This window comes from Thamnophis sirtalis, unplaced genomic scaffold (genome assembly GCF_051295495.1).
Source record: "Thamnophis sirtalis isolate CommonGarterSnake01/CBP01778 unplaced genomic scaffold, rThaSir2_p1.2 scaffold_3, whole genome shotgun sequence".
NCBI lineage: Eukaryota > Metazoa > Chordata > Lepidosauria > Squamata > Natricidae > Thamnophis > Thamnophis sirtalis.
Genome location: NW_028261383.1, coordinates 142198066 through 142222077, shown reverse-complemented (window position 1 = coordinate 142222077; position 24012 = coordinate 142198066). Strand labels below are relative to the sequence as shown.

At 44.5% G+C, this 24012-nt stretch overlaps 1 protein-coding gene across 3 annotated transcripts; it reads left to right on the top strand.

The window, feature by feature from the left end:
• Positions 1-1426: 1426 nt before the first annotated feature.
• Positions 1427-23981, top strand: LOC106544044 (transmembrane protein 198). Of its 3 annotated transcripts, XM_087710277.1 has the most exons (7): positions 1444-1553; positions 2758-2865; positions 6955-7198; positions 12036-12611; positions 13669-13817; positions 17393-17550; positions 22836-23981. In XM_087710277.1, exons 3-6 carry the CDS (start codon positions 7012-7014, stop codon positions 17537-17539), a joined length of 1059 nt encoding a protein of 352 aa, XP_087566403.1. In that variant the 5' UTR covers positions 1444-1553; positions 2758-2865; positions 6955-7011; the 3' UTR covers positions 17540-17550; positions 22836-23981. The 3 variants fall into 3 exon arrangements, with proteins under 3 accessions (XP_013915657.2, XP_087566403.1, XP_087566402.1); XM_087710276.1 differs by lacking the exon at positions 22836-23981 and having other exon boundaries at positions 1445-1553; positions 17393-19554; XM_014060182.2 differs by lacking the exons at positions 2758-2865; positions 22836-23981 and having other exon boundaries at positions 1427-1553; positions 17393-19554.
• The last annotated feature ends 31 nt before the right edge of the window (positions 23982-24012 follow it).

Here is a 24012-nt window from a genome sequence, read left to right as displayed (position 1 = left end):
CAGTTTGAGAAAAAGTACCTTCCACATTACTACTGGGGAGGAAAACAGCTGAAGTGCGGCAATCCACTCTGCTGCTCTGCTCAACTCAGCTGAGAAGATGTAGGTGAGTTAAGCGCAGGGACGGGTGGGCAGGCCCACTTCATCGTCGGAGCAAACCAGTTCACTCCCAGCTGATGGTCGGAGCTACCTGTTTGCCTGAACTGGTCCAAACTGGTAGAATCCCACCCCTGGGAACAGCCCAGCCAGAATGTCCAGGAGTTAGTGTCTCACTTTCCCTACATCTTGTCTCTGAGTTCTATGGAACTCAGCAGGATAGATTTACTACTAGAAAGGCATCTCAATCTTGATCACATGACCATGGGGATGCTGCAATGGTTGTAAATGTGAAAACGGTCATAAGACGTTTTTTCCAGTGCCACTGTAACTTGGAAGGGTCATTAAATGAATGGTTGTAAGTCGAGGACCACCTATAGTCACTGTAACCACCTTTGCATTTGATGAACAAACACAGGAGACCTAAACAGTCCTTTGGGTACCACCTCTGGCCTGATGAAGCATGTGCAGAGATCCATCTAAAGGGGCCCGATATCCCCTTTAAACAGCAGGCCAGGGATATTATTGGGGTTCACCTGCCCCAGCAATCCCGCATCCTCCATCTCCCCTCTTAGCTAGACACCACTTGTCCTGCGTCGGAGGCTGCCTTGGTTTGAGGCACCTGCTGTTCCGACAGCTGGCCAGCTCCGAAGCCCGAGGCCGCATTCCTGGAGCCGAGGCCGTATGCACAGCCGTCGGGCTGAGCTCTCTCTCGTTCGAGGGCGAGATTCTTCCACAAGACTCTGGGCTGGAGTGCCGAGAGAAAGCCCGCAGCTGCGGTGGGCGGCCAGGCATCCCCTTTGCTCCCAACTCCAGGAAAGCAAGAATCGACGCAGCCGCCGCCCCGAGGTAAAAGTTAGCAAGCCCCGCTTTTTCCCACCGTTTTGCAACGGCTCGGCCGCCGCCGCCGCAGCAGCAGAAAAGCTCCACTCCTCGCACGCAAATCACGCCCGGCTTTTAAATCGCGCCTTTCTTTTTGCAAAACAATCGAGCGATTCTCTCCGGCTGGAAGGAACCACCTCGGTCGCCGAGGGGGGTGTTCCCGGCTTGGCTTCGAGGTGGGGGGGGAGGCATTTTTCCAACCGATGCTGCCCAAGAAGCGGGTCCCCCCTCAAGAGCAGAGAAAGGCTGGCCCGGCTCCTTTCCTCGTCAGGAATCAGGAGGAGGCGCCGAACACCTCGCCCCCCCCCCCCGAAGCCGCTTTCCACCCCCCCCACCAACTTTTCCGCTGGCCCCTCCTCCCCGCCTCGTGAGGTCACTTTTCAGCTGTCGCTGAAGCGAAGGCTTCTTTCGGCCAGTTTGCAACGGGGGGGGGAGGCATTTTCGACCCTCCGGGGAAGGGCTCGTTCTTTTCTTTTCCGTCCATTTCGGAGTCTCCGGCAGGGGTGGAGTCTGGGGGAATGTGGCTTTTGCGGAGCGGTCGTGGCTGTGCACGGTGTTGGGAACCTTTCCACAGACTGGTAAGTTCTAGCTTGGAGGTTCCCCCCCCCCATCCCCAACTTTGTTATGCTGGGTTTCCCGTCGATGTGGATGCGAATTCTGATGGCCGTGGATGAAACCGAGCCCTTGCGATTCCTTCCCTCTTTGGCTGTCCTGCCAGGGACCGGGTTTCTCTCCTTGGCTTTGCTGGTTTGGAGGAGAGGCGAGAAGGAGTTTCGGGGGAAGGGTTTTTGCATCATCCTCCGGAGATTTGGGGGGGGGGGGATTTGCCAAGTTGGACTTGGGCACGTGACTGGAGGAAAGAGGAGGGAGGGGGGTCTTTCCAAGAGGGTGGAGGGCTCGGATTTGATCCTGCTCGTGATGGAAGGAGCTTCTCCTGTGGACTCCGCGGAAAAAGCATTCTGCGAGTTAAACTTTTAAAGGGACCAAAGGCGTGTTTTTTTAAACTAACAGTAAGAAACATACTACTACTACTACTACTACTACTACTACTACTACTACTACTACTACTAACCAATTATTAGTAGTAGTAATAATAGTGACTAGTAACCGATGCCAAATCCGGCGAAATAACTGGCCGCTGTGATACAATTGTATAACAACAACAACAACAATCAGGACTTGCAAATTGAAGTTGAGCAACTGTGGAAAAAGAAATTGTGTGTTGTCCCAAGGGCTACCTCGCTATTTGGAAAATTTACCTGAACGTTCTGATTCTACAAAAAAACACCCTACTTGGAACAGCTGATATCCTACCTTAACATTTCCTAGGTCCTTAGTTAGGACTCCAGCTGTTGAGCTACCAACCAGCCCCATAGCCTGTGAATCTCACCAAAGATTAACCAGTAATAATAATAATAAATAAATAATCCCGTTTGTAACGTGGCTGCGTAACTGTTGCTTTGCAACTTCGCTGCATACCCTAACCTAAACAGTTGAGAATGGTTTACTAATCCATCCCTTCCCAGCCTCCCAGCTGTTTCTCTTCCTCCCTGGATGCGCATTAAAGGGAGTGTTTTTAAAAGGATGATGCTGGACTTTTGATTCCAGAAGGGAGATGTGTCATTAAAACTCAGCGCCCAATTCCTAGCTGGGATAGGAGCCGCGGGTGGAGAAAAGGAGACCTCCGCAGATGTTTTTTGTTTGCAAGCATATGAAGCCAAAATAGGAAGACCCATTTGGTTCAGCTGCAGGTCGAAACGTGGCACATGTGTGTTTCCCCAGGCCTCCTACTTGAAAGTTTCACAAAAGGAGGATGTATGGATGTGAGATAGTGCCTTCCAGCTCAAAGGTCTCTCTTAGAAGTTTAAGCGCTGACTTAAATTAACTGAGGTAAGAATCACAGTTTACTTCAAATAATCTCTTGCTTCCTATACTTTCATACTGTCTTCTTCCTTGTTCAATGAACTGTAATCTTTTGCTACCTAGACATGGATTCTGAGGGGCTTGCTTTCCCTGAAAGGAAAAATGTCTGATTTTTGTGGGGCCAATTGCTTAAAACTTATTTTGTGCCTCCCTGTCAGGCTTGGGGTAATCTTGAAGACCTTAGAAATCCTTTCCTTGCATGATTATGGATAGAAAAAAGGGTAATTTTGAGACAGGAATAATCTGCTATGGTTATATATGAAATACGTAAGCCCTAAAACTTCAGAACTAGCCTTAGTTATTTGATTATCTTGCACAGGAGAAGTTATTCAAAGTCTAAGAGCCTCCTCATAAGTGCATTTCTGAGGGAGAGGGTTGTTTTAAAAATTGAAAAATAATCATATTTTTTTTGCTTTCCCCTGATTGCCCTCCCCACCCCACCCCGCCAAAAAAGTCCAATGCCATATTTTACAGAGTATTTTTATTTACAAAAGTGTGGCTGAAGTAGGATTAGAGTATCTCTATATAGCCCTCTCAAAAGTTCCATGAAGATCGATGTTTGTCTGAGCTGACTGTTTGAGCAGTGTCAGAAATGCTAAAAATGGAAAGTAAATAGTTAAGTAAAAGTGAAGTCAGCTGAAAAAGCTGAGTAGAAGTAGAAGATGATCCTGCAGGGAAATAAATGGAGGTATTAGGAGCTGTAGCATGCTGGATTATGGACATTTTAATTACTGGGTGTCTTGAATTGCCTACATTTCCTTGCCTTGCTCCCCTCTCTAAATAAGACCCATCTGAACAATGGTGGATACCGTCCCCCTCTGAAGCTGGGAAGAGAGCCCAGAAGTTCTGGCTCCCACTTTTACCTTCTGCTCCAATTAACAAAGCTTCCCCTTTTCCTGACAGAGCTGGGAATAGGACTCCAAACTTCTGGCTGATGACCAGATTTCAATAGCCGTTGAATTTAAATGTCCTTATAAACTTCCACGGGGATGAGAGGAGAGATTCCAGTTTGAATGCATAAACGTTGGCTCGGATTTGCTGCGATAGTTGCCAGATTTCGTTAGAGGGCTGCAGAGTGAGGCGTTTTGTCAATAACTAGCTAGGGTAGGTAGATTATTCACGCTTGCATGGTGGGGACAATTTAACTCTTGGGCAATGAGAGTAAGAAGGGAAGGATTTGGGAGTTTGGGGTGTGAAGAAATAAGGTGGTTGGGCTCATGTGAACCTAGGAGGAGCCACATTGGACTAGACCAAGGGTCAGCAACCTTAAACACTCAAAGAGCCATTTGGACCTATTTCCTACAGAAAAGAAAACGCTGGGAGCCACAAAACTCTTCCCATGCCTGATTATTTCCTGAGCGGCCACAAAACTAGCATATGTCGTTGAATTAAACATTCTGTTTTCTTCTGAAACTTTTTTTTCCCTTGGATTTATCCATGGTTGGCCTTTTGGGATCGAAAAGCTCAATAAATTGCATGCTGGCGGGTGTCACACATGGGTGGTTATGACGCATATTTTGGACAACCGAGCCGCAGCAGAGGGATGAAAGAGCCACATGCGGCTCCAGAGCTGCAGGTTGCTCACCCCTAGACTAGACCAAATGGTCCATCTAGCCCAGCACTTTCCTTTGGTGACAGGGAACCTTGTGTCTTTCATGCCTTAGGAAAGGGGAGTTGAACTGGATTTCTTCAAGGACCAGGTCAGCATTGTAGTTCTCCTCTGTGGGTCAGGCCCCCCATGCCCTGTTTTCAGCCTGGACGGCCTCCTGCATCACGCCCTCCCTCCCCCCGCACACCCTGTTTTGGCTGCCAGAGGCACAGCGGACCAGTCCTTTGCTATTTCTAGGCTGGCCCCACAGGCCAGTTTTAAGCACCCCAAGGGCCAGATCTGGCTTGCGGGCCTTGAGTTTGACACCCCTGCTTTAGGACAAAGGATCCTGGATTCCCAGCCACTTTTGCTGCAGGTAGTCCTCAACCTAAGATCACAATGGAGTCCAAAATGTCCATTGCTAAGCAATACAGTTATTAAAAAGAGTTTCCCCCCCTACTTTACAACCTTTCTTGCCATAGTTGTTAAGTAAATCACTGCAGTTGTAAAGTTAGTAACATGGTTGTTAAGTGAATCTGGCTTCCCTATTGACTTTGCTTGTCAGAAGGTCACAAAAGGTGATCAAAAGGCCTCAGGAAACTGTATCCATCACAAATATGAGTCAGTCCTATTTATATTGATATATTCATACACCAAGCAACTAGATTTTGATCATGTGACCACAAGGATATTGCAATGATAAGTGTGAAAAACGATCAGAAGTCACCTTTTTAAATCATGGTTTTAACTTTGGTCACTAAATGAACTGTTGTAAATCGAGGACTAACTATGTGCTGCAGTGCTTGGGAATTCCAGAAACACAATCATGAAGGACTGCTGCATTTGGGCAACACTCTGAAGAAAGAAAACTAAATAATTTGTCATCAGTGTTTGCTGGAGAATTGACATTTTAGCTAAACCTCATCATAAACGTTTTGGTGTCATTTTATTTGCGTGTTTAAAATATTTCTATAAATGTCTTCCAACCAATTCTACGCAGCTTCCAGTTCTGGACATTATGTTTTAGTGTTATCCTTTCCTTAAAAAAAAAAAAAACGAGTGACCAATCCCAAGCGGAGCTGCATCAGGCATGAAAAGAAGCCATATTCTTTATCTCCCTCTGCCCCAGATATCCCTCTTTTTGTAGGGCTGTTGTCTCCCGGGGATAGGGAGACAAAAGTGGCAAAGAAACACGCCATGCAGCTGCCTTGGGGGTAATGTCAGGGATGGGAAGAGCCAGCTTTAAGAATAATATCAAGTGCCTCATGCCAAGGCAATTGCTTGTGGCTTCATCATATCCATTTCACCTCTTTGACATTTTGTCAGCTAAATGAAGTTCATAGCAAAACCCCTAGAGTGGAAATTCCAGATGCACCCAGCATCTTTCCTTCCCCTGAGTACTTCTAGGACTATCAGAGGCATTGGGCAGAAAGAATGATGGGCACAGCAGGAAACACCTCCTAGAGCAAGGATCAACATTCAGAAAAAGGGTCCGTTTCCTGTGATTACTGTCAAATGATGGGTGGGGTGAAAAAAAACACCAATCTTTAGGCTCGGGGTTGCAGGAGACCAGAGGAGAAAGGGAGACAGTGAAGGGGCAGGCAGGGGGCATCTTTAAAAATGAAGCCTCAGCCTCACATTCAAGTTTTCTTGAAAGCTTGACTTGAACAAACTCAAGAAAGTTTGGGGCTGGGTTCACACACCAAGCTAAGTTAATACAGGTAGTCCTTGACTTACGACCACAATTAAGCCCCAAGTTTATGTTGCTAAGCAGGATAGTTGTTAAGTGAGTTTTGCTCCATTTTACAACCTCTCTTGCCACAGTTAAGCAAATCACTGCAGTTGTTAAGTTAGTAACATGGTTGTTAAGCGAATCTGGCTTCCCCATTGACTTTGTTTATCAGGTCACCACATGACCCTTGGATACTGCAGCCATCATAGATACAAACCCTTTTCCAAGCATCCGAATTTTGATAGTGTGACTACAGAGATGCTGCAATGGTCATAAGTGTGAAAAATGGTCATAAATTATTTTCCCCCTGCTGTTGTAACTTTTAACAGCCTCTAAATAAATGGTTGTAAGTTGAGGACTGCAATGGAAATCAAATTTACAATGGGATGTAGCAGTAGTGGGATTCAATTTTTCTTGCTACCGGTTCTGTGGGGGTGGCTTGGTGGGGGTGGCAGGGTAAGGCTACGGCAAAATCCCCATTCCCTCCCAATTAACTGGGACTCGGTAGGCAAAGAATAGATGGGGGCGGGGCCAGTCAGAGGTGGTATTTACCGGTTCTCCGAACTACTCAAAATTTCCGCTGGCGGTTCTCCAGAACTGGTCAGAACCTGCTGAATGCCACCCCTGGGGTGTAGTGTAACATAATACGTCGGCCGGGTCTTGGTCCTAATTGCGCAACTGTGGGAAGAGGAGTTAGGAGGATTCTCTTCCCGCCCTGACAAAATTCTCTCCCTAGGCTGCTTTTTCTGTTTGGATGGCTCTGGCAAGCTGAGCTGTTTCCTGGCTCCTGAGCATGGATCCGACCTTGCTGCTACCGGTTGCTGTTACTCTTGATCCCCGGGGCTTTAATCAAGGGGCAGCAGAGCCCACTGAGCCCGTCTTGGACCCTTGCAGTCTCCTCTCAGAAAGGCACTATGAAGTGGTGCCCTGCGTGGTTTGTGCTCTCTGCTGCATCTTTGGAGTGGCTTACTGCTGTTTTGGTGAGTAGAAGGGAAGGAGGACATTTTTGTTGCAAGCTCCTTTGCCACCTGCTCCTTAAATGATCCCCAGCTCCTCTTTTTTAGCAGCTTCCTCTTGGGTAATAAGGATGGCTTGATTTGAACAAATACCTTTCTATAGAGTAGGGAGGCAGAAGGTTTGCATGGTGCTTCCAAAAGGCAAGGTGTACATTTTCCTGTTGACTGAAACTTTTCTTTTACACATAGAAGCAGGGGTGGGATTCGAAAATTTTTATCAACTAGTTCTCTGCCCGGATGCTGGGTGGTTGTGCCCATGGGGGCTATGGCCTCCTCAGCCTCCTCATGATGGGGGGCATTTTCACCCTCCCCAGGCTCTGGAGGCTTTCCTCAAACCTCTGGGAGGGTGAAAATGGCCTCTCTTGGGCTCTGGAGGCTGGAAACAGACCCGTTTTTGGACTTCTGGGAGACCCGTTTTTCACCCTCCCCAGAGGCTTTCCTTGAGCCTCCAGGAGGGCAAAAACACCCAAACTGGTCTGAACTGGCTGAATCTCACCCCTGCATAGAAGCTCCAGCTGGATGTGTAATACTTGTCTGTCATACAGCTCCCGGTCAAAAATAATTTCAGAATTACAGTTTCTGGAGCGTTATTTGCATATTCTTGAGATGCACATATTATTATAGGTAATTGGGAAAAATATTTTAGCTAGTTTATTGGATAGATCTCCCACAGCTTGGAAGATGACAAAGCAAAACTTTTGTTTCCAGTGTTCATGTACTAGCTTTCCAATCACTGAAATTATTCTTAATTGTAAGGGCTTGACTTCCATACTGCTACCCCTCCAATCACCAACTAGATGGTTCCACCCCAGGCGCCTGATGGACCCTGAAAGGTTCCTGATGGAGCTTGGGACTTTTCCTGAATCCCTTGCTCACAACTCGACCGCAGCCCTAGTGGAAGCCTGGGATAGAGCGGCCACTGGGGCTTTGGATCGTGTTGTGCCTTTGCGGCCTCTGACCCGGTGTTGATCCCGGGTAGCTCCCTGGTTTACCGAGGAGCTCCGGGAGATGAAACACTGGAAAAGACGCCTAGAGAGTAGTTGGAGGGCCAGCCGGTCCGAATCTGATCGAACACTAGTAAGAATTCATATTAAATCCTACTTAGTGGCGATAAAAGCAGCAAAACGGCAACATTTTTCCGCTCTTATCACGTCCGCAGATAACTGCCCAGCCGCCCTGTTTAGGGTGACCCGCTCCTTACTTAACCAAGGAGCTGGGAAAGACCCCTTGCAGGGTAGGGCTGAAGAATTTGTTCAGTATCTGCAGGATAAAATTGCTCAGATCCGGACAGGCTTGGACTCTGACTGGGTGGATTCAGGCGAGTCGACGGAGATGAATCTTGTGGAGACCATCTGGGATGAGTTTGATCCTGTGACCCCCGAGGGCATGGACAGGATTATGGGGAGACTCAGCACTGCCACTTGTGTGCTGGACCCGTGTCCCTCTTGGTTACTCTTGGCTTCCCAGGAGGTGACACGAGGCTGGCTCCAGGCGATTACCAATGCTTTGTTGAGAGAGGGGTTCTTTTCCACTGCCTTGAAGGAGGCGGTGGTGAGGCCCCTCCTTAAGAAGCCTTCCCTGGACCCAGCTTCTTTAGCCAACTATTGTCTGGTCTCCAACCTTCACTTTGTAGCGAAGGTTGTTGAGAGTGCAGTAGCATGTCAGCTTCCTCAGTCCCTGGATGAAGCTGTCTACCTGGATCCGTTTCAGTTGGGTTTCAGGCCCGGATACAGCATGGAGACGGCATTGGTTGCGTTGATCTCTGGCGGGCCCGGAACAGGGACTGCTCCTCTGTCCTGGTCCTATTAGACCTCTCAGTGGCTTTCGATATCATCGACCATGGTATCCTACTGTGATGACTCGGGGGGTTGGGAGTGGGGGGCACCTTTTTACGGTGGTTCTCCTCCTACCTGTCGGATCAGTCGCAGTTTGTGTTGACTGGAGGGCAGCGATCGACCCCGAGGTGCGTCACTTGTGGGGTGTCCCTGGGGTCGGTTCTCTCACCCCTCCTGTTCAACATATATATGAAACCAGTGGGTGAGATCATCCATGGTTTTGGGGTATGGTATCATCAATATACTGATGATACCCAACTTTTCATCTCTACCCCAAACCACCCAAATGATGCCCTCGACGTGATGTCCCAATGCCTGGAGGCTGTGTGGATCTGGATGGGGAGGAACAGGCTCAAGCTCAATCCCTCCAAGACTGAGTGGCTGTGGTTTCCGTCATCCCGATTTGTGCATCTTGTTCCATCTTTGATGATAGGGGAAGAAATTTTAGCCCACTCAGAGAGGGCCCGAAATCTGGGCGTCCTCCTGGATATGCGGCTTAGTTTAGAAGAACACCTGACGGCCATGACCAGGGAGGCCTTTTACCAGGTTCGCCTGGTACGTCAGTTGCGCCCCTTCCTGGATCGGGATGCTCTGTGCACAGTCGCTCATGCCCTCGTCCTTTCTCACCTGGACTACTGTAACACTCTCTACATGGGGTTGCCCTTGAAGAGCACCCGGAGGCTTCAACTGGTCCAGAATGCGGCTGCGCGGGTTATCATGGGGCACCTAGGTGCTCCCATGTTACACCCCTTTTAGGCGGCCTGCCCTGGTTGCTGGTTGTCTTCCGGGTGCGATTCAAGGTACTAATTATGACCTTTAAAGCGCTCCATGGCTTAGGCCCAGGGTACCTGCGAGACCACCTACTGCCACCGGTAGCCTCCCACCGTCCAGTGCGATCCCACAGAGTTGGCCTCCTTAGGGTGCCGTCGGACAGACAGTGTTGGCTAGTGACCCCCAGGGGGAGAGCCTTCTCTGTGGGAGCGTCTTCCCTCTGGAATGAGCTGCCCCCAGAGCTTCGTATAATCCCGACCTCCAGTCCTTCCAACGCCCACTAAAAAATTGGCTTTTCCAGCAAGCCAGCCTGGCCTGAACAAAACAAAATAAATTATTGATCATTATTAATTTTAATTTGATTTTTTTGTTAAAATGTTATTGTCAATTCTAATTGGGTTTCTTTGGGATATTCTATTTAATTTTTTTTAAACTTTTGTATTATGTGTTTCTTTTAATGTTGTACGCCGCCCTTAGTCCTTGGGGGAAGGGCGGCATATAAATCTAATAAACCAAACCAACCGAAACCAAACCTGTGAATCTATGTTAGCAGAGTTGCTGCCTGATATCTGTTAGGATAACAACTTCCAGAATTCCCAGCAAGCATCACTAACAGCTGGGAAAGGAGTCTCTAAGGTTGTGGTTTCTCCGTGATTTAATGCCTTGCTCTCATAAGGAAGGGAAGCTTTAGGCTATGAAATGGAGACTGTCTTGCAGTTCCTGAAAAGGTTTATTTGAATTTTGTTGAAAAGTAACAGTGGGATTGTTGGCACTCTCTGAACTTGGTTGTTTTCTTGCAGTTGTGTTGTAGCCCAACTAAGTAACATTATCAGTGCTAGAACAAACCCCATTTCCTCTTAGCACTGTTGATGTTACCTACTTTGGTCATGAAACATTTGCAATAAAAAAATCAAGCTCTGAGAGTACCAAGGGCCCCACAGTTCAACCCTGAGCTACAAATATTCTCTACCGGTGGAGTGGAAGACCTGCTAAGTTGCTTTTCAACGTACCCCATATCCACCTTGAAAGGAGGGGTGCCTTGTCTCACCAAGAAACCAGAAGAAGAGGGGAGACGACTAGTAATTCTTTACCTCAGAAAATGGTCATAAGAAGTTGCAGCTGGATACAAGTACATGGGAAAGGGTGCAGATCAGTTAATATAGCAAACAAGTGAAGAAAGATAGACACAGAATGGACTAGAGTAGAAGTAGTAAAAAAAACAACCACCTTATTTGTTTTCCCCCCATCAATTTTTACCAAATTTTATAATAAACAAATAAAAATAAAGATAGTAGGGAAATGGAGAAAGGGGAAAAAGAGAAGTGTGGGGTAGGGGTAAAAGAAGAACAAAGTGTTCACATCTAACTTTTTTCAGTGCAGTAGAATAAAAATAATAGGGTTCAGCTTCATCTTTTTACTTTTGCATACTCAGTTTATTAGTCATTTCTATAACAACAGATTTACCTCATTAGCAAATCCCAAAAATCATTTGTTTTTTTTCTGTCCCAAGCAACAAGTTGTGAAGGAGTTTCCAAACACAATAGAAACAAAACTAGATGTTTTCTTTGATTAAAGCAATAAATTTGACTACCTCTGCGAGCTCCATCAGTTTTTCCACCCTTTCTTCCACTGTGAGGAATGGAAGTAATTCTCATCTTGAAGAAAAACAAAACCATCTTTTCTCTTTTTAAATTATCCGTTCTGGGTGCTAATAGTTCAAGTGGAGTGCATAGTAAGAGCAAACGATTGTCTTTTATTCTTATTCTCTTGACCTATAACCAGAAAAGAATCACTAAAAAAGGCTGTTGTTTTAAAGTCATCCATTATGTTTCCCCCTTTTCAACCCATGCTTCCATTGAGCTAAATAACCAAGCTCCAGTGAGCTCCAGTGTCCTTCGTATCTTTCAAATAACATCAAGTTCCAAAAATTGCTTTATAGTAATAATGATAGTGGCAAGTCCACATTGCAAATGAAACCTTTGTTCTAAATAATTATGACAAAAAGGCCAGGGTTTTTTTTAAAAAAAGAAACAGCTGATTACTCTGGCCATTTTTCTTACTATTGAAAATTAACTGAACCCTGATGAGTATTTGGATGTAATGTTTCTTCAATTGCCCTATTAACATGTCCTTCTATTCATAAAATGTGTATCCACTTGCCTTGGTAGTCTCACTTCCTTCTTTCCTGTCAATAGGGTATCGGTGTTTCAAGGCCATCATGTTTCTCTCCGGCCTCCTCTTCGGCTCCGCTGTGATCTTTCTGCTTTGCTATAAGGAGCGTATCTTGGACACCCAGCTCAGCTTGGAGGTCAGCGCTGGCATTGCCCTGGGCATCGGAGTCTTGTGCGGCTTGGTTACTATGCTGGTGCACTCCGTGGGGTTGTTCCTGACAGGGCTTCTGCTTGGCTTGCTAGTGGCCACCGCTGGGCTGGTAGCCACCGAGCCTTTCTACAAACTGCCCAACGGGTGGGTCCCTGCCGGGTCCCTGCTGGGTTTGTCCCTCTTAGGTGCCGTCTTGGCACTGCGCTGGCAGAAGGTCCTCACGGTGATCTCCACAGCCGTGTTTGGGGCTGCTGTTCTGACTCTCTGCTTGGACTATGCGGTGGAGAACCTGGCTTTGGGCCACCATGTCTACGACCGCCTGCGTCTGGCCCCTTCCTCCCTGCTCTGCTGGTGCGGCTGGGCAGTGCTGGCAACGTGGCCTGCCCTCGCCTTGATGGGCGTCCTGCTGCAGTGGAAAGTAACCGCTGAAGGCTTCTCCCACACAGACGGTGAGTGGAGATCTTGGATCTGACTGAAGGAGTAGGCCTAGCTGAATATGGACCCCTTGGGCAGCAATGGCTAACCTTTTCGTCACCGCGTGCTGAAAGCACATGTGCATGCGTGCACCCATAATGCAATGCACATGCAATCTTCCTGCACCCTGAGCATGCGTGCATGACCCCCTGTGCTCCTCCCGCCCCTGTGCATGCATGTGCGGCTGCCCCACGCATGCATGTGACTTCCCAATGCACCCCCACCATACACGCATACATGTGCGACCCCCACCCCCATGCATGCGCATGAGTCTCCTGCTTTGCCCCCACGCATGCGCGACGGAGCCTTGTGGTGACAGTTTGCATACCTGCAGAGAAGGCCCTGCGTGCCACCTGTAGCATGCGTGCCATAGGTTCACCATCAGGGTCCTAGGGTGTAACAGGCCATTTCATTTTTTTCTTGCTGTCCTTTCCCTATTTTGCCCCTGAATATACCCCACTGCCTCTACATGTAGTCCTTGACTTACAACCACAATTGAACCCCACAGTTGGGCCCATTTTTTGCTCATTTCTGCCCTCCCCAGCCCCAAGGAGCAATCTGAAAACCTCCTAAAGGTTCTGCATGGCCATTTTGGTGAAGGGGGTGGGGTTTCAGGAGGCGTCCAGTGTATAACATGCATCCAGATTTTCAGCCTTTTTTCTTTTTTGAGGGAAAAAGGTGCATCTTATACTCCGAAAGATACGGTAGCTAATAGTTGGAGGGTGGGAAGAAACCACTTCTGCCTTTTCTCCTGATCTATAAGGAAGCTGAGATTTTTAGGAATTTTAATGCAGCATAATAACAACAGAACAGATATTTTTAGCCTTTCTGCCCTTGAAGGAGATGGAGGAAGGAAGGAGTAGGAGACAAGACAAATTCCAAAACCTATAAGTCAGAGGCCATAGTCTGAATCAAAGCTTCTCTTTCAACCTATCTTTTTCCCCCAGAATGGGACTGGGCTAGGCTGGTTCCAAGTGGGATTTTAAGCTAAGTCTCCATCATCCAGTCTCACGTCTCTTTTCTATGGCCCAGTGGTCCTGAATCGGCGCCAGAAGCAATTGCAACTCTTACGGATTCGACAGCGGGAAGCCAAAAAGAGGCAGTGCCAAGCTCCACAGGAAGGCTCCTACCGGCACAAGACCAGTGCCATCAAACGCTGTGCCGGAGACGTCCTCGCACCAGTGAGTAGCTGCGACCAGTGGCTGCTCCGCCCCTTCCTCTTTTTGCTTCTAGGAAGCCAATCCCACCATCTCAGCCAATGGAGCCTCCCAAGCTTTCTCCAGAATGGCTTTGAGGTGCCAAAAATAGTAACAGTGATCAACTTTTGTGCCTGTTTGGGAATCCCTTTCCTATGAAGAGTTGCTTGGCTCCTTCTTCATTGCCTTTGCAGCTCCAAAAGATCTACTTTCTCAGCCAGATTGTTATTTCATTTTTTCTATTTGTGCTTCAATGTGCCCTCCATATATGCAAATACATATAGATATATTCTTGCATGCATGCATATACACACACCTCTTAGCTGTATGCAGAAGCTAATTTAATTGATAACTGTCTTGCATCCGTGTTTTATTACAGCAGCATAAAATGTATCAAAATCATTCCATATTTTATTCATTTTATGCTGATATAATAAGACATCAGCGCTGGCTTTCAAGTATTACATAAGGCCCTTGGAAAATATTCCTGATTTGAAGAGCAGCAAATCAGCTCTTAAATAAGTTGATAGTCAAGACGGTTAATGTGCCCGATAGCTATTTTACCATCATGTGTTTCGTAGGAAGAAAAGATTTCTTTCTTACTTTGACCCAAGGGCCTATGAATGGGAGGGTCTCTTTTCTCTTCATTCTGGGAAAATTGCCATCCGAGAGCACCCAAGGGTTCCTGGTTTTGCCCAGAGGACCTTCTGAATAGATTGATTAAATTCTCTCCTTGCTTTGATTGGAAATATATCACCAGTGCAATATAGTCATATTTGGGTTCATAATGGAACCTTAAGAGTTAGAAGAGCCCCAAAAGGTTTTCTCTGTTTAAAACTGCAAAACTTTTGTCTGTCATTCATATGTTTTGGGGGATGTGAGCCACTCAGACTAATGAGGAACCAGCTTACCAAATTTTGAAATATATAAACAGGCAATTGATTGTAATATAGTCATATTAGGAGCATATTCCGTCACTCAGTGTCTAATCTCAGTTTAGATCTGTCTTGAGATTGATGGTGACTGCAATGTGTGGCAAGAAGAAATTATGACTTTTGTAATTTGTACTCTGGAGGTACTGGACTTCCCTGTTTTATTTAGCACTAGCTGATAACCCGGCACTGCCCGGGTATTTATTTATCCCAACCTTCCTTCCATGAATGTTGCTGCAATTTCTAATGTTGGGGTTTTCCCCCTTACCAGAGGGACCCCCCTTGTGAAGCACTGTGAAGCCGTTACCATGGCAACTCCACAGCAGAAGCCATTTTACGGCAGTACAGTAGAAGCCATTTTAAGGCAGAACATGCTGTACCTTAACAGAACACACATCCCTAGGGGTGTCTTACCCCCCCACAGTATTTGTTTCCAGAGAATAAGTCATCTGTGTACCAGGTTTGGTTGAAATTGCTCGAGGCGTTCCAGAGTTATGCTGGAACACACAGACACACACAATTATAGATAGATAGATAGATAGATAGATAGATAGATAGATAGATAGATAGATAGATAGATAGATAGATAGATAGATAGATAGATAGATAGATAGATTTCTGTGTTTATTGAATAATGAATGTTGGGACAGCTCCTGGAATCTGATACAAAGAAACCAGTTTTAAAACTTTAGGGCAATGTTTCACAACCTGGCTTTTTCCGTGTGAATTGTGGTTTAGGAAGGATAGTAATGGAAGTCCAATACAGGTAGTCCTTGACTTACAACAGTTTGCTTAGTGACCATTCAAAGTTACATCTCTGAAAAAAGTGACTTATGACCATTTCCCATACTTATGACCATTGCAGCATCCCCAGGGTCATGTGATTTACATTCAGATGCTTGACAACTGACTCCCATTTATGACAGTCACAGTGTCCTGGGGTCATGTGATCTCATTTTTGCGACCTTCTGACAAGCAAAGTCACTGGAGAAGCCAGATTCACTTAACAACCATGTTACTAATTTAACAACTGCAGTGATTCACTTAGCAAATGTTGTAAAATGGGGTAAAACTCAATTAACAAATTTCTCACTTAGCAACATAAATTTTGTGCTCAGTTGTGGTTGTAAATTGAGGACTACCTGTACAACTGGGGAAGTACCAGGATGGGAAGCTATTTTCATGGCAGAGGGAAGTCAGGATCCCTGATACTTGGAGCTGAGGGAAATTCTTTTTATAGTTTATAGTTTATAGTTTATTAGAATTTGTAGGCCGCCCTTTTCCCTGAGGGGACTCAGGGCGGCTCACATAAAACTTTACATTTCAGTATGGTTCTTTTCTAAAGTTTTGATCTGTGATGCAGATGTTTTTGTAGCTCTATTTTATATGTAAAGTTTGTGGGAAAGAGGAGCCCTGCTGAAAATGCAGGAACTGCTATTTTATTTATTTTATTTTTAGATGTTGAACCCACCTTTATTACTTTATCAGTAACTCAAGATGGTAAACACACGCAATATTCCTTCCTCCTCCTGTTTTTCCTATAACAACAACCCTGAGGGGTAGCTTGGGCTGAGAGAGAGGGACTGGCCCAAAATCCCCCAATGATTTTTCATGTATAATTAGAACTCAGCGTCTCCTGGAAGGCCAGCATCGTAGACTACACCAATCTGGCTCTTGTTGCAACAATATAAATTTAATAAACAGACAAACCAATAATGAACAGCATTATAAGAATGAAAAGCTGTTTGAATGATCTTGGGTCAATCCCTCTTTCTCAGCTCAATCTCTCGTTGCTGTGTTGCTGTGGGGGAAAATAGGAGGGGAAAGGAGTATTATATATAATATGTTTGTCACCTTGAATACTTACAAATTAACAATGGCAGGATAAAAAAAAATCTAATCAATAATTAAAAAAAATAAAGATAGTCCTCGACTTACAACCATTCGTTTATTGACTGAAGTTACAGCAGCACTGAATAAAGTCACCACTGCTGCAGCAGCCCCATGATCAACAGGCTTGACAACTGGTTCCTATTTATGGCAGTTGGAATAATGAACCAAGCAAAATGTTTAAAAGTTATATTTATGTAGTTACTTACCAAGCGCATCTAAATTAAAGTAACCAAAATATCATTACAATCCCCAAAGCATGTCACAACTTTTGAGCACCCCTAATGTTTGGAAATTGAAAGTTGAAAAATTGGACACGCCCTGTAAAATGCAACATCCCAGAGTCATCTGATCCCCTTTTGCAAGGCCACCTGACAAGGAAAGTCAAAGGGGAAGTCAAATTCACTTAGCAACCATTTTTACTAGCTTAACTGCAGTGATTCACTTAACAACTGTGGCAAGAAAGGTTGTAAAATGGGGCAAAACTCACTTAGCAACATAAATTTTGGGCTCGATTATGGTTTTAAGTCGAGGACTACTTGTAATCACGTCATCCTTCCTGTTGTTCTGTCTTTGGAGGCCCTTACATCAAAAGTGAGGTGCTTTAAAAAAATGTGAGCAAATTCCTCATTCGACACCCTCACACCCCTGCCGGTACCCACTTATTGAAGAGAGTACATGGTTCCCATTTCCCTGAGGTAATCTCATAATCTCTCGTTTCCCGCTTGCTCCCCAAAGAGTTACATCCAGAGCCTGCGGGACCGTCAGCACTTGGGAACCGGCACCTCCTTGAGCAACCTCAGCACAAGCGCTCATACCACGGTGGATCTGGATTATGACTCGGGCTCTACCGTCCCCCTCACCACGCCACAAGGTTGCCTCTGAGGAATGCGTGGGTATGTGTGTGTTCGTCATGTTACTGCGTTGTCTCCCCACCCCCCTTCTGCTTTTAGCAGAACCAGAGCACAAGCCGGCCCAGGGTTCTTTAATATGTTCTCTTCTGTCTGCAAACATCTTTGAATAGCCCGTTATATTTAAGATTGCTTTTCAAGTGTTCAAACCAGATGGGTCTGTCTCCTTTCCTCTCTTTGGGAAGGTCCACGGGTGACTTAAAGGAGGAGCAGAGAAAGGATTTAAGGAACACACATTAATGTATTTCCACTTTATCAATGAAGGCAGTTTTCTTTAGAAGATCTTGACAGCCACCTCCAAATTTTGCCAGAATAAATGGACTGGTGTCTAGGATGTCTGTCACCATCTTTGAAGCTGATTTTGTCTCTGTCTGAATGCTAAGCCATACCTGGATCCTTCTCCGGATTGAGAAGGCAATTTGCTCTACTTTGCAGCAAATCTGAAGCAAGCCTCTTTTGGCCTTGATAAACTGCCCTTTGTAGAAACTTAACTCAGGGGTAAAATACAACCACACGGTAGCTTACGACGGTTTGTTGCAATATAAACGCATGGCATATGTGTTCTGATTTGTGGTGCTTCTCCTTCAAGGTGTTGCCATTTTTTGTACATATGCCACACAAGAGATTTATTACATTTAGTTTATCCTTTCTCTAAAGGGCAATTAAGGTTGCTTGTTTCAAGAAGGGAAAGCTGCTCTTCTGTCCTCTCCTTAATCTAAGATCCAAGATGGACCCTTAAAAGCTATAGTCAGACATTCACCCTTGCCGTAATTATGATCACCTGTGGTGCCCAGAATAGTCTATAAAGGTCCCCAGCAATTTCAAAATGTAATATTGCATTTTTTAAAAAATTAAGCATGTACAAGATGTCAGCTTTCTCATTGAAATCTATTTGACCTTAAGATTATGACTGAAACTATTTGGGACACTCTCATTATTACACAAAATCGTATGCCAGAAATCACCTCTTGAAGATTACTAACTCTAGCCAACAGGAAGAGTACCCTGTTTCCCCGAAAATAAGACCTCCCCGGATAATAAGCCCAATTGGGCTTTTGAACGCATGCACTAAAATAAGCCCTCCCCCGAAAATATTGCAACACAGCAGCAGCCATGAGGTGACCACACTCGCTGCCTCATGCACCTCAAAAATAATACCTCCCCGAAAATAAGCTCAAGGCTTATTTCGGGGTGGGTTGGGGGGGGGGAGAAAACCAGACCCTGTCTTATTTTCAGGGAAACACGGTAGCAACATTCTTACTAGCCCAGTCTTTCCCTATTCCCTCCACAGATGTGAACATGCCATATATCTACCTTACTGAATGGGAGGGGAGTGGCACGATCGTGTCTGTGGAGAGAATGGTCTTCTGTGGTCCTTCAGATATTGGATTTTGATCTAAATCACCATCAAAAGCCTTTATGGTTTATGGTCATTTGGAGAGCCACAGGTTTCTTAATCTCTGTTGTGGTAAAGTCTGACCAGCAGGGTTATAAAATTTTCAGGCGGAGCTTATATTTGGAGAACAGGCCACCTTCATGAGATGTTCACCTTTACTAAGTTGGTGATGACGACTAGAAATCAACTGGGATGTAGCAAGGAAGTGATTGCACTTCCTCCACCCTTGTAACCCCCAAAGAGTGAATGCCAAATAAAACTCTTAGTATTATTTGGAGTGCCTTTTCTAGTATACATAGAGCCATACACGCTTTGGAATGTTTCTGAATTTAACTTGACAATGGTGCTTTTACGAACATGTACGTAAGGATTAAAAATTAAAAAAAATAAGAGTCCTAATCTTTGAACTCTTAACTGGGTAAGCTAACTCACCTGATTTTCAAATCCTGATATTTTTTTTAATCCAAATTCACTCTCTGTGCATAGGTTCAAATCCTGTTCAAGAAACCTTTTTATTATTGTGTTTGTTTCCTATGACATGTTTGTTAACTGTTTTATAACTGTTCCTGTTTATAAAACTTAACACAAATACACTTTGTTTGACTCCTTCACATCAGTTCTTGGTGGGTGAATTAAGCTCGTGTTTCTGGGGGTTCCTACACAGACAAAAGATTATCACTGTTTCCACCCATCTCTGGTTTTCATAAGGGAGAAATGTGCTGCTAAAATCTGCTAATGCTTTGATCATCCTGGTGTCCCCTGGAACAACTGCTGCAAATCTCTTATTTTATATATATATATATATATATATATATATATATATATATATATATATATATATATATATATATATATATATATATATATATATATATATATATATATATATATATATATATATATATATATATATATATATATATATATATAGGACAGGACAAAGAGGCTACTTCTGCAGAGTTAAATAGGAATCTGTAGCTAAACTTCAGTACTTCATCTGCCTTTCTCCGTTAATATTCAAGTGAATGGATGTAAAGAAGTGTTTGCTCTGCAGCTTATAACACCTGCCTTATGTTCTGCATCCCAGTTAAAGCAGCATCTGGCTTTGGTCTGCATTAAATCTCAGTACTCCATATGGAGTTCTTTTTGATCCCTCATTCAGCTCCTACTGGCACTGTTATATTAAAAAAAATTATATTTTTTTTTTCTGGTAGTTCTCCATTTCCACAGTGCTACACAGCTTTATCACTGTCATACACAGAGGCTGTTTCATAGAAAGGTAAATAATTGGACTGTCTTAAACCAATTGATGGGGAAAGCAGAATAGGAAATCAAGGGAACTTGAAAGATGTCATCATATGGAGGGGTTCTGAATGAAATGCCATCTGGACCCACAAGACTCTTGGGCCTTGGATTCCCCTGATACGACAGAGAAGCTAGTTTAATTGAAGCATTGTGGGGTATTTAAATGGCTGCCTTCTGCTTTCATAAGAGACCAGCAGGATAAACAGTGTTTCTTCATATGTTGATTTAATTACTCTGAAACTGCTCCCATCTTGTCTCCAATCTGAATTGTGATTTGGAGCCATACTCAATTTTACATTGCTGGTTCTAACTTCCCCAATCATTTTGAGTTTTCCCTCCTCCTTGTTTTGGGGAATTGCTGATAAGAGAACATGTGTATATGTGTATGTATACAGGTTGTCCTTGACTTACAAAAGTTCATTTAGTGACAATTCAAAGTTACAATGACTGAAAAAATGTGACATGACTTTTTTTCAGTTACAACCTTTGCAGCATCCCCATGATGACATGATCAAAATTCAGATACGTGACAACTGGTTCATACTTATGACCATTGCTGTGTCCCAAGGTCATGTGATCACTTTTTGTGACCGTCCAGCAAGCAAGGAAGACAGATTCACTTAACAACCGTGTTACTAACTTATCCGTGACCCGTCAAAACCGCGGTCCACAAAAGCGCGATCGACGAAAGCGCGCATTTGACATCATCACAGCGCGACGAAAAAAATTAAAAATTGAAATAAAATTAAAATTAAAGCAAGCCGATTCACATAAAGGTAAGGGTTAGGTTTAGTATTTGTATTTGTATTTTGTACAAAAATACAAATTAGGTTTAGGGTTAGGGTTAGGTTAAGGGTTAGGGTTAGGTTTAGAGCGTTAGGGTTACGTTTAGCGTTAGGTTAAAGGTTAGCGTTAGGTTTAGTGTTAGGTTAACGGTTAGGTTTAGGGTTAGATTTAGGGTTAGGCTAAGGGTTAGGGTTAGGTTTAGGGTTAGGTTTGGGGGGGGTTAGGGTAAGGTTTTCGCTTTATTTGTACATTTTTCGATCACAGTGCGATGTTTTCGTTGCGCTGTGATGACGTCAAATGCGCGCTTTCGTCGACCGCGATTTTGTCATCCGCGGTTTTGTGGTGGAACCAACTTATCAATTGCAGTGATACACTTAACAATTATGGCAAGAAATGGGGCAAAACTCACTTAACAAACAGAAATTTTGGGCTCAATCATGGTCATAAGTCAAGGACTGCCTGTACATGTGTATGTCGAAAATCCAGAATTTTGGCAGGAGCCAAGAATGTTCATTATGAAACTGCAATGAAATAGATACTGGTTGCCTCTTAATTATAAAATAGATTACAAAACCTAAGCACAAAGTAGTAGCCACCAGCCCAAAATTTAAGATGGTTAGACATTCTCTCCCACTTGCTAAGTTTTCTGCTTATAATGTTGCAGGATCTGGTCAACAGCCAGCTCTTTACCCTTGCAAAAGTGTTTGTCTGGTCGTGTATTAAATTTGAAGCAGGCTTCAGGATTCCTTACTAGAGTCCTCATGTCTGTTTGCAATGTGGAGCAGATACACATCTGTAATGTTTTTACATGCATGTCCCTAAGCTCAACGTTTCAGAAACTTTTGGAACACACCAACGTGAATGCAAAAAAGAAAAAATACCCTGTTTAATATGGTTATTAATAAAACTAGACTTTCTTCCAGACTAGAACAACCAGTAATTTCAAGGTCTATATGATGGAGGTATGATTGAGCCAATGGTAGTTGATGAAAATTTATGAAAATTATTGAATTACGGTTGGAAGGAATCACAAGGATCACATACCCAGTTTGGTGTTGGCTTAGAAACCAGGAGACTGAGAGTTGTAGTCCCACCTTAGGCATGAAAGGCGACTGGTGACTTTAGACCAGTCACTCTCTCTTAGCCCTACACACCTCGCAGGGTGGTTGTTGTGGAGAGAATAGGAGGAAGAAGGAATATCAGCTATGTTCTCCATCTTGAGAGAACATAATAAAGGCCAGATAAAAAGGTTCACCATCACCATCTCAAGCAACTGTCTACCTGTCTCCTATTTACTAGGCGAAGTTAATTTACTTCCAGCTCAGTGGATTATTGAATTTGTAGGCTGCTTGTGGAAATGCAGATTAGGAGTCTTGACTTAGATTTATTTTGCTGCCATATCAGCATTCTCATTTCAATTTTGGAATAATATGTAAAAGCGAAGATTCAAACAGGCAGGAGCCCACATGGGCTTCTCTCATAAAATCAGCCATTACGGCTTTCAGTCACATTGGGAGAACCCAGTGGGACCTTTTCCTTCCAACTGCTTTAATTAATGACAGACTCAAGTTACTTTGGAATGGTGGGAACAACGTGCCTTCCCAATGAGCGAGGTCTTCTCAGCCCTTGTGGAAAGGCACCAGATTAGAGATGACCTATCGCATGTGCTAGTATCTTCCTCTCCCAATATGGCGCCTTCTCAAATTCCTAGAAAGTAGGAATAGAACTGATGCCTTCATTCAGCACAGCTCCTTGACTGGAGTGCCTATCGGGTTTCTTTCAGGTCCAGCCAGCTGGCTGAGATGGCAGGAGAAAGGAAGCGGTAAATGAGACAGACACTTCTGGACTACAGGTTTTCCACACAGTGTTTGTACCCTTCCTAGATTGGCTCTGAAGCTTGTGATTGCCTGCTCCTTGTTCTTCAGGAGCTGGGCCAAATTACTTCCTGCTCTAATGTAAGCATAACTACTCTGAAACTGCTTTTCACTTGAAAATGTGAAGCTTAGGGATGGGTCATGAAAGGATAATTAATCCACCAGGTTGCCTTGCCTTGGCATTCCTCTTAATCCCCATGTTTTAGCTGGTGGAATGGTGGCTCGGCAGTTAGACATCTTCCCCTCAATAGTTAATCAAAATGGCAGAGATAAACCAGAGGAGATTCTGTCAGTTTTCCCCATTGGCAGCATGACATGAAGGTGTCAAAGTACCAGACTATCTGGCTTCATTTCTTTTATTTCTCTTTATGTAGGATGCATTGGTAGGAGGGAGTGGGCGGGATTGAAGTTTGTGGCTGTAGAATCTACAATGTTCTGACTGTTTTCATTGTTCTCAATGATGCAAAGCTGGCAGAGGGTGGGGGGCAGTGTAGAAACAGTGGCATTGTGACCAACATGGCACTAAAGGGGAATTCTGTACTGTGACTTCTTGCAAAATGAGATCAGAACTGTATTACAGAAATTGCAAGCTGACCTTCACTTCCTTTTGAGAAAACTGATAATGAACCCCACCTACTTTCTGGCAGGGTTCGCGTTTTTTTCTGAATGGGTAACAGAAGACTATTGTGAGTGTTTTAAGGCAGATTGGCATTAACTGTTGCTCATGCTTGCCCAGCCAATTATTTTCAATGGAGAATTTCAATCGCAGCAGATCATGAAAATAAAATAATGGTCCACAACTATGTTCAGGCCTGTTGGTAGCCAAGCTTCTTTGAGATAAGCTGACTACATTTCCTCCCTCTTCATCTGCAAAGTAAAATGGAGAGGAAAGGATTGTTCATTGTTAAATTTCTGTAACTTTTCCCCCCCATTTCGAAATATGCGCCTGGGATCTTCTCCTTCTGATACTAAAATAACAATTCTGAACCACATCCGTGCAAAGGAGGAGAAGGGATGGTTTGTGCTGCTCTGCCTTAGGCAACCAAACATTTTGCCTGGTTGTATCCAGCTAAACAAAACCAGAAA

Bases quoted from the DNA above. Each gene is read 5' to 3' on its own strand.
- LOC106544044 (XM_087710277.1), top strand. From the start codon at position 7,012: ATGGATCCGACCTTGCTGCTACCGGTTGCTGTTACTCTTGATCCCCGG. The intron at 12,612-13,668 runs GTGAGTGGAGAT...TCTATGGCCCAG, and splicing joins AGGCTTCTCCCACACAGACG to TGGTCCTGAATCGGCGCCAG. The intron at 13,818-17,392 runs GTGAGTAGCTGC...TGCTCCCCAAAG, and splicing joins CCGGAGACGTCCTCGCACCA to AGTTACATCCAGAGCCTGCG.